The 10,140-nt window shown below is 39.9% G+C and overlaps 1 protein-coding gene across 2 annotated transcripts in view; it reads left to right on the top strand.

Moving 5' to 3' along the window:
- Positions 1 to 10,140, top strand: part of GAB1 (GRB2 associated binding protein 1) — a 148,011-nt gene that overhangs the window by 132,880 nt on the left and 4,991 nt on the right. The window contains exons 7-10 of one of the 2 annotated variants that reach the window (XM_004708746.2): positions 1,116 to 1,205; positions 2,584 to 2,677; positions 3,656 to 3,779; positions 8,493 to 8,615. In XM_004708746.2, the coding sequence (XP_004708803.1) occupies positions 1,116 to 1,205; positions 2,584 to 2,677; positions 3,656 to 3,779; positions 8,493 to 8,615 (431 nt within the window). The remainder of the gene's footprint in view (positions 1 to 1,115; positions 1,206 to 2,583; positions 2,678 to 3,655; positions 3,780 to 8,492; positions 8,616 to 10,140) is intronic. The other variant, XM_004708747.2, reaches the window with a different exon arrangement.

The following is a 10,140-nucleotide window of genomic DNA, read 5'->3' as shown; positions in this document are numbered from 1 at the left end:
CCCCCCCCCAGCCACTGACTTCAGCCTTTCTGTTCACAGCCATGCCCTTTAAGCAGTGTGCCCCCAAGGCACCTGCCCTTAAGAATAGGATGGTTTGAATGATGGATTCAGACGGTAGTGCTAGCCTGGAATGAAGATGAAGACTTCCATTGCAGAAAGGCATGAGGCTAGCTGCCGGCCATCAACCCTGTAGAGGGCTTTTCAGCAAAACTTGTAGGTGGCAGAGAATACCGTATATACTTGTGTATACACTGAGTTTTCAGGCATTTTTTATGCAGTTTTTGTGGTAAAATTAGGTGCCTTGACTAATAACTCGGGTTGCCTTTTACGCGAGTATATACGGTAAATGAAAGGTCCATGGTAGCAGTGAAAATTTGGCTTTTACACACTTAATATGAAGCAAAACAATCCCCAGTGCCCAGATCCAGACATCCGATGCTTCAACATAACGCCCTGGGCAGCCATGGCTATCCCCCTGGCACGAAGCAAACAGTGGTCTTAGATTAGCAAATGTGGAGTTGTGCACCTGTTTCTCTAGAGATTGCTGGTCCGGAGATGGAGGAACAATCAGAGGAAGGTTGTTTTCTAACACACTTCTACCAGATTAGGAAGGTACAGTTTTAGGAAGGAGACCTTGCTACCTTCTTAAGAGACTCTCCAAGGAGGAGATCTGCTAGAGCAAAACTATGACCTGATTTTCTGAGGCAGGGTAAAAGAAAAGCCTTGTGATTGAATTACTGAATTGCACAATATGTGAATGATATGCCAGTGAAGCTGTTTTTTAAAAAGAAGGATGTAAGGAAGTTAAGAAAGAAAGCAAAGCTACCCGGGCACATGGTTTTCCTTCCTCCCTGGAAGGCGCAATGACAACTAACCTGGCTAGTTGCATCCCCACTAACAACCCCCCTTCTATTGTAACGCTTTGCTCTCTGCATTGTTGCATGCGGCTTCCTCCTCTCCACTGTAGCAACATGGAAACATTGTCCCCATAAACAAACTTTGTGTGCTTTTGCGATGTAACCTTTCTGCACAGGGCTCTGTCGCTTTCCTGCAGGAGCCGCTTTTCCAATTCAAAAATAACATTGTATTAAGAGAGTCTTCTTTTTACCAATTAGGTCAAAGTCCCAAATATTTAAGACCCAAACCCCATGGTTTAGAGCGAACTGATTCACAAACCATAGGTGACTTTGCTCCAAGAAGAAAGGGTATGTACTTTAGCACCGCATGCTGTATGGGACATTGGGGATTTATTTTATTTTATTTATTTTTAAAGTGTTTCTTGAACAGTGAAGGAGAAGAATATGACTTCCGTTATAAATAAAGCTTCCCAGCATGTTGTTTTTTAAAGTGAATGCTTCCCATAATACACAGTGAGGTTTCTTGTATGTCATTAACAACTAGCATGTAAAAATTCAACATAGTCCTGTCCTTTTATGTTGTTCTTTTACGTTTTTTAAGCATCAGTACATTTTCCTTAAGCTTGTCAATGGCTTGTGAATTTCAGTTATTTTCTGCCTGTATATTTCATAAAATGTGTGTCATCTGTTCTATGACAGAATACAGACCATTTCTATGGTGTGATGGCTAAATTTACGATACTCGCCTTTAAGTTTCAAAAAAAAAAGAGACATTAAAAATTAGAAAATTGCTTTTAGCCAAGACAATTTTTGGTATGTATCTAGTTTGAATATATCAATGAGCAGAATCCATTCACAAAATATAATTTTTATTGACGTTTTGGCTTTGAATTGACAGAAATACTTAGTTATCAACTCCAGCGAATCTGTGTAGCCTTCTAAAACAACCACCTATTTTATAGTTTGGTGGCCAACATAACTGATATAAATGTACATTCATATACAAACAGAGTTGAAGGGAACCCAAAAAAACAAAAAGGTTTCTTTTATAATGTTGGTGTGAACGACAACTAAAATATTCCCTAAAATTAACAGATGGTAATTATTTTGCTCACTTTTCAAATTTCTGGAAAATATTTCAGATTTTTAGCAAAGCACTGAGAACTCTGTGGGCTGCCCTGGTCTTGTGATCTGCTGTGATAATTAGGTGAATAAGGAAGGGCCACTCAACTACAGCTCGTGAATACATTAGCTTTATGTTTATTTAATTTGATAAAAGAAATGATTAATGGCTAAATGAAGCTGAGGTTTTTGATGTAATTGTTTAATTTCCTTACAACAGAGTCTGAGTCTAAAGATACAATTATTGTTTTGTTTCTTAGGAAGCATGAACGTAAAAGATTTTATTAGCAGAACTTTGTTTTTAATATCTTCTACACTCTTATGTTATGTATAGTTGTATAAGTGATGCTTTAATCTTGAGTTACAGGAACATTTTTACATGTTAGATTAGATCCTTATATTTTAGGATAAAATTATTTTAAAAAATTAATAGTGAAAAGTATAAATCAAACAACGGGACTGATTTCCCATTCTCTTGTTCTCACTGGGTGTTTATTATCATAAAATACTTAAAGAAGCATGATGTAGTTCCATGTGTTTCCTTTCACAAGATCCATGAACTTCCAATGTGCCAAACACTAAACTCCCTCTCTCTTCGGTACAGCCAAACCAGCACCACTAGAAATAAAGCCTTTGTCAGAGTGGGAAGAGTTGCCAGCCCCTGTGAGATCCCCCATCACGAGGAGTTTTGCCCGAGAGTAAGTCTTCATTGAAAGTCTACAGCTGATATGATAACAGGAATCTCGCAATTGCTCATTAGCGTGGAGAATACCTGGAACAGTGGTTTTCAAAGGCGGGCCGGCAGAGCCCCATTTCCCAGGGTTCTGTGAACTCATTAAGAAACCAAGATACTGTCTACATCCTCTACTGTCATCCTTTCACAAGTATGCAGTAGCTTCACAGAAGCTACGTGATGGCTGATGACATCTCCCTTGGAAAGGAGGAGGCATCTAAAAGTTTGTGGAAAAGATAATGGAATTTTTCTACCAACTTTTCAAAGCCCCCTCATGCTTTTAAGTACTGTTTCAAAATGTTCCATTTTAATCTCTAGTATAGGAAATATCAAAATATATATAACCAATATAAACAAAACTCCCTTGGAGTTCACAATCGTTTAAAAAAAATGTGAAGGGTTTGTGAGACCAAAAATGTTTGAGAACCACTGATCTGGATGGAAAATACGGTGTTTCTTATAGGTGCTGTGAGGGTGGGCGGTGTAAGTGACTACTTTAGAAAGCCAGATAGATACAGATTTATTTATATACAGAAATGGGAATGAAATGTAAAGTTGCACATCTGTTGAATATGTGCGTTAATAAGTGTTCATTTTTATATGTACATTCAGTTAGTTTTTCTTGAAATAGGATTCTTAAATCTTTATATGTAGCTTTTACTTATTCCCAAGTCCCTAGCAATACATTTTGCTTGTTTGTTTAACTCAAGATCATTTGGTGTTTGTCAAAAATATACTTGTGTAGTTTAGCTACATACATGGGTTGGGCTTCTGATCGTGTTCAACAAATTAACTGTATTACAGTGAATGTGTATGCATATGGTTATGTGCGTAAATGATTATTTCTAGAAGAATGTTACCCATCAGTCCCATTTTTAATTTGGATGTGGTTTTGACATTTTCATCAGGATTTATGTGGGTAATGATCATTTCTGCTTATTAGCTCCTCGAGGTTTCCCATGTCCCCCCGACCGGATTCTGTGCACAGCACAACTTCAAGCAGTGACTCGCATGACAGCGAAGAGAATTACGTTCCCATGAACCCCAACCTGTCCAGCGAAGACCCAGTATGTAAAGTATTCGTCTTCACTCCTGTCTTCCTGCATGGCCATTTAAAATTGTTCAGGCTACATCCTGCCATCCGGTCTTTACGTCTTTACGCGTCTTTTTTATGTATTTAAGGAAAAAGAATAAAAGACACCTTGTTAAAAACAGCATCACAGGGTCCAAGTGTAGATCGGATCTGTAAGTTGAACTAGTTCGTGTTTGAGAAGCTTTCCAGTGGCAATTGCTTCCAGATGTGCTCGATCTGACACTGACTCTTCAGGACATTCCTCCACCAGCAGCACTTTCTCTGCCGCTCCTCTTGCCTGTGTCCTGGTGCCCTGGCGGCCACAGACCCGGACATAGAAGGCCTTTTGATGATGCCTCTCTGGTGGCACCTTTAGATAGGCTTACGGCTTAAAGAAGACCGACTGTGAAACGTAATCTGTATCAGTTTAGTTGTATCAGCATAAGACATGAAGACTTGAGTAACAGAATTCTCTTTCCCAGAAATTAGGTAGCTGCCAAAAGGTACTTCAGATGTTTCACCATACAAACCAGTTTTAATTTTTTGGAATATTATTTTGCTTTTGCTTTTCCTTACATCAGCTTTAATGCTTGTTCTGTTTATTGGCCTTTTTAAAAAGTGACTTAAAACACAGACACTTCCTTGGTTCCCTTGTGAAAGTCCAGAGAGAGTGAATCCAAGGCTGTTGGGGCAGAGACTGTTGTAGAAGCCTTGGGGGTCCAGGTTTCTAGCTCTCCAATCTGCCCTCCCTTAACACAAGGATGCTCCAGCGAGTGGATTCACATTCCAAGCTGCAGAATGTAGGGAAGGGAGAGGCAGCATCAAGGGATGCCGCATAACTGCCATGTAGAGGAGGTTCAGAAGCTGCCTTCTCTAGACCATTGATCAAAATTTAGTCATCATGACCCCACTTAGACGTAAAAAGGACTGGGAAATACAGCCTTTCTTCTGAGGGGCAGGGGACCTACCATTCACTGGAACAAGTAGAGAGTCATTATTGGACAACCAGGCCCAGTCTCTGCCAGAATGAACAAATAACTAATGTTAAAATTTTGAGGAGTAACATTTTAGTGGCTTTCTTTTCTTTAAGACAATCCCATTTGAAGATTCCAAATATAAATCTAGCTTTTCGGGAGCTGATATCCAGGGCTCCAGAGGGAAGAGAATGCTTTGAAAATGATGATGGCGGCAGATGTGCTTGACACATTGGAGGACTGTATGGATTGTGATAAGAGATGTAAGAGCCCCCAATAAAAGTATCTTTAAAAAACCCCACAAGACTAGCGTTTCCCCATTCAAATGAATGAAAATACACTCTTATTAAGAGTAAGTAAGTTCTAAATGTCATGTCAGAGCAGATCTCACGGCAGTTTTCGTCTTCAAGTAGTCAGATGAACTTTTCCTTTTTATACACGTTATCAGATTACTTTTTTTTTTTAATTAATCAATTTATTGGGGGGGCTCATACAATTCATCACAATACATAGATCAATTGTGTAAAGCACATCTATACATTTGTTGCCCTCATCATTCCCAAAATTCTCTTGCGTCTTGGGTTCCCGGAATCAGCTCATTTTCCTTTCTTTTTTTTTCCTTCCTCCCCTTTCCCCCATGCACCCTTAATAATTTATAAATTATTATTGTATCTTATATATTACTTTCAGAGATACTAGAGAATATCCTTTTGTCAAAGATGGTAAATAAAATGAAAATCTTAGGAACAATGTGTAATAAAGAGTATCTATAACAGTTAAGTGTTGAACGAAGGGAAACGACTAAAAGACAACCAGAAAGTCTGAGAAACTTTTGACAAAACAGAGTAGTAAGTGATCTTGTTCTGAGCCACCGAGTGGATTCCAAATCACAGCAACCATGTGTGACAAAACAGAGGTGCCCCATAGGCCTCCTACATTCTAATCTTGACAGGAGCTGATCAGTAGGGTTTTTTTCTCCCACAGAGTCCATCAAAAACAAACTCAGACTCACTTCTGGCTCATAGCGAGCCTACAAGACAGGATACAACTGCCCTGTGGGTTCCCGAGACTCTACAGAAATACCAAGCTTCACCTTTCTCCCATGGAAGTGGCCGGAGGTTTTAAACTGCTGACCTTGCAGTTAGCAGCTCAATGTGTAACCACTACACCACCAGGGCGCCTCATGAAGGCAGTAGTGGGTTCCTACCACTGACTTGGGATTGTAGCCAGGCACTGTACTTCCAGGACTCCTCTGGTAAAACCCAAACCAAATCCACTGTCATTAAGTCAACTCCAACTCATCATAGCATTTCTGAGACTCAATCTTTACAGAAGCAGAGAGCCTCCTATTTTCCACAAACCTATCCACGGATTCCCTCAAGGTGCAGCACTCTCTTAGGAAAGAATGTGATGATTACAGCAGTCTTTTCTCAACCTCTTTAATTTGGGGCCTTAACATAGTGATAGACGTTAACAATGGCCTGGCGTGTGGTTGGATAGTTTCTTTTAAAAAAAGAAAGAAAAAATTTTTGGGAGGATCTGACCAAATCTGATTTATACAGGAATATTAAATTCTATGAATGGAAATTCTGGAGCAGGACACACTTCATAGACTGGTGATGATGGAGTTGGCCCTGCACGTAGAAACAATGATTTGGCACAAAGACCAGAAGGCATGCATTCCTCAGATGAACCATTAATGCTGACTCCTGAAATCCAGCTAATGCCACACCATGGCTGAAGGCAGACAATGGCTGCATATGAAGAACAAAAGCACGTGGAATAACTCTGCATACTTTTAAAATTGCAACAAACCATAGCACTAGTAGGTTGGCTGGTAGGTTAGTTGACAGAACACTTGTAAAAATTCCTAGACTTAAGGGGTTTCTCTGAACTCTTGCAAAAACACAGGGTTACTGACCGGACCAATAGACGCTCTATGCCCAGTCAGGGTAGGTCAAGAGCGGCAAGACTGGAGACTCAAAAATTTGTCAGTGAATTTTTTTCAACTCCCATGATGATTTCTACATAAAACAGCGTCACTAGAAATACTTTATGACTAGCCTAGATAAGAATTTGCATGTAGATCATATAAATGCATGACTTCCTTCTGTAATTTTCTAAGACTGTTGTCAATACCCCTAAGCATTTTCCGTCAGGTAGCTCCCGGGAATGTGTTATCTCACTGGCACAGTTAAATGCAGAATTTTAATTCATTAGACACACACATAACTCATTGCTGATTTTTTTTTTAATGTGAAAGCAAAATACGGAGTCATTCAGAGAAAAAAAAGCTTAACAATTTCTGCTTCCTTTTTTTTTAATTTTTTATAATTATGTCAGAGAGAGGTGGATGGAAGCTATCCTGATTGAGCGCCATATTTGCTTGCACTTTTGGGTGCCCTGCATATTTTCCGCAATATATATATATATATTTAATAATAGCACTAGCTTGGTGAATGTGGTTTTTTAAATGTGTTCCTAATAGGGTCATAACCTTGAGTTAGCAGGCGGCTGACTGCATAAGAGTTTGAGTCCCTGAAACATAGGCCTCGTCCTGCTCACAGCACAGGCAAGGTCCTCCCAGAGCAATGAGGGTCCTTGGATAATTTGCAAAGGGTTTCATGGGAAGTGGCAGCAGCCATGCTACCCCCTAAGGGAGGAGACTCAGTTCTTTTCCTAGCAAATACCTTTCCCAAACACAGTGTACCTTGTTTAACTGAAGCAAAGAGAAGTGGAAGCAACAGTTTCTGAAGTGCACCATTTAAAAGTTTTCATGTTTACCTCCTCATTTTCGTCTAAAGTTATTGAGATGGTCAGTGGACAACATGCTGTCCACGTGCGGGAGAGCACAGGGCTGAGAGTCCTGAAACAGAGGGTCTTGCCCTCAAGGGACGGGGAGCATTTCTAGATGGGGCTACGAGCAGCCAGGCGTGGAAACAGTACCTGGAGCTCCTGTAGGAAGAAGACTGTCTGATGAGGAGCGTTTGTAGGTTTGCAAGCTCATGTTGTCCTTTCATTTCTGTTTAGCGTTAAGTCATCAAGTTGCCGTTAGTCTGTTTCCTTTTAAATTTTCTATCTCGCAGGCATGTTGATCGCTATTGCCGATCTCCCTTTTCACTTGATCTTTTTAGATTAATGGAGGGGTCCTCCTGGTATGCATTTCCTACGAGAAGGGTAGGGGTCAGGCTGAGAAAAGCCGGAAATGAAGGGGTAGAAATTCCAGATGGTTGAACAAAACAGGCTTTGCCAGGAGAGTCATTATTCATAACGACTTACTGCTTGTAAACTAATCTTAGTGTGAAAAACTGTCAATGAAACATAAAAGATTCTTAATGAATTTAACAACAGGACTTCAGTCTTGTAGTTAGAAATGTAATTGAGTATTTGTAATGTAATATTTGTAATATTTAGTATGTATATGTAATTTAGTATCTATATGTAGTATTTAGTTCTGCTCAGGTTACACTGTCAAAACTCACAATAGCTTGATGGCCTAATATTAGTTTGAACCACTTGACTTTTGAAACTACTTTCAGCTTGCGCTATTTAAAATTGTTCCCATTCAAAATATATGTTATTATTATTTATCCTCAAACCTTAAGAGGTTATCTAATTTTTTAAACAGACTTTTATTCATTATGCTCTCCTGAGCATAAATATTTCGGCAAGCAAGATGAGCAGCATGTCTCATTAGTGTTTGACCTTTTTTTTGGGGGGGGGTAATCTTTCAGAATCTTTTTGGCAGTAATGGTCTTGATGGAGGAAGCAGTCCTATGATAAAACCCAAAGGAGACAAACAAGTGGAATACCTAGATTTAGATTTAGATTCTGGAAAATCAACCCCACCACGGAAGGTAAGAAAAACCTTGTTTCTGGAACTATATTAGCGCACATTTGAATGTGAAGTATCAAAGCTTAGTTCTGTTAAGTTTAAAGTTGGTTAGCCTATGGATGCTATTTGATAAATCACAAGTAATACAGTTTGGAGGACTACTAAATAGATCTTTTTCATTCTAATGGTATAAAAGTTATATACTTTTTTTTAAGTGGTTACCATTATAATGCATTGTGTATGTGTTACACTGTGTAAGGAATAACTTACGTACCTGAAACCTGGGGATAGCAATCACTTGTTTATTGTGTGTGCTAATTCACAAGTGCTGTGGCTTATTATCTGATGTGCATTCTAAATTACTACAATGTGTTCATTTTCTTAAGCATATGTATGAAACTCTGAGGGGCCTCAGTTTTCTCCAAAACAATATACATTTGCTTCTTCTAGAAACCAGGAGATGCTACTATCCTAGGACCACTCTATCCCTTTCAGCATCCCTAACAGCAGGAAGGCCCTAGGACTAGCTTCCTAAGGTGCCAAGGCTTATTGTCCTGATGAATTGCTCAGATGGACATTTAGTCTCGAGAGCCCCCCGTTTTACCATGTAGAAACATGCTGCTCCCCATGCTTTACCAGTTTTCTAGGAAGTACAGACCACAAACCAAATCTACTGCCACCCATTTTATTTTGACTCATAACAACCCAATAGGGCAGAGTAGAAAAATGCTATGTGGATTTTGCAAGGCTGTGATCTCTACAGAATCAGACTGCCCTCATCTTTCTACTGTGGAGTAGCTGGTGGGCTCAAACTGCTGGCCTTTTGGTTAGCATCTGAGCACCTTAACCACTACACCATACACGTGGCTCCTTCCAGAGTCCACCAATGCTTTCATATGTAAGAGGCGGCTTCTCAAAAAGTTCATGGACATCTGCATTGTCATTCAATTCCATTTGTCCACCAACTTTTTAAAGCCCCTTCAAGTATTTGTTGGCTAGAATCAAGTTGCGTTTTAAGGGGAAGACGACTCCTCTGGCTGCTTACTTTCCAAAAACATTTTTAACCTCTGAAAGGGAATCCTCAGAATATAAAGAAAAAATATTTCACATATGCTCGACGGAGAAGCAAACTGCGCATCCTAAGATGAACAGGTCACTGCACTCACTGCCATCGTATCAGTTCCGACTCACACGATCCTGTGGGTCGGGAGCTGCTGCTGTGCGTTTCTGAGACGAGTGAAAGCCTTTTCTTCCTCCCCCAACCTACTGGTGGTTTCGAACTGCTGCCTATGCGGTTAACAGCCCAACTCCTAACCACTATACCACCCAAGCTCCTGAGAAGGCCGTGTAGTGTCCCTACTGGGTCCGAAGTTTATCTCAGCTGAGAGCATTAGTAGTTTGCATTCTGATCCCCCAAAGATTTTAAATTTAAGGAACAAATGATATGGAGTAGGGGGAAAGAAACAACATTGTTAGATCGGGGGTGATTATTTTTGTGTGTGACCCAATGGAACTTCAAGAGTATTTGCAGAGAGAGAGAGAGAGAG

This window comes from Echinops telfairi, unplaced genomic scaffold, assembly GCF_000313985.2.
Source record: "Echinops telfairi isolate 266 unplaced genomic scaffold, ASM31398v2 ScPeMD7_5868;HRSCAF=6743_0, whole genome shotgun sequence".
Lineage (NCBI taxonomy): Eukaryota > Metazoa > Chordata > Mammalia > Afrosoricida > Tenrecidae > Echinops > Echinops telfairi.
The sequence above is the reverse complement of the archived record's forward strand: the minus strand, read 5'-3'. Positions and strand labels throughout refer to the sequence as shown.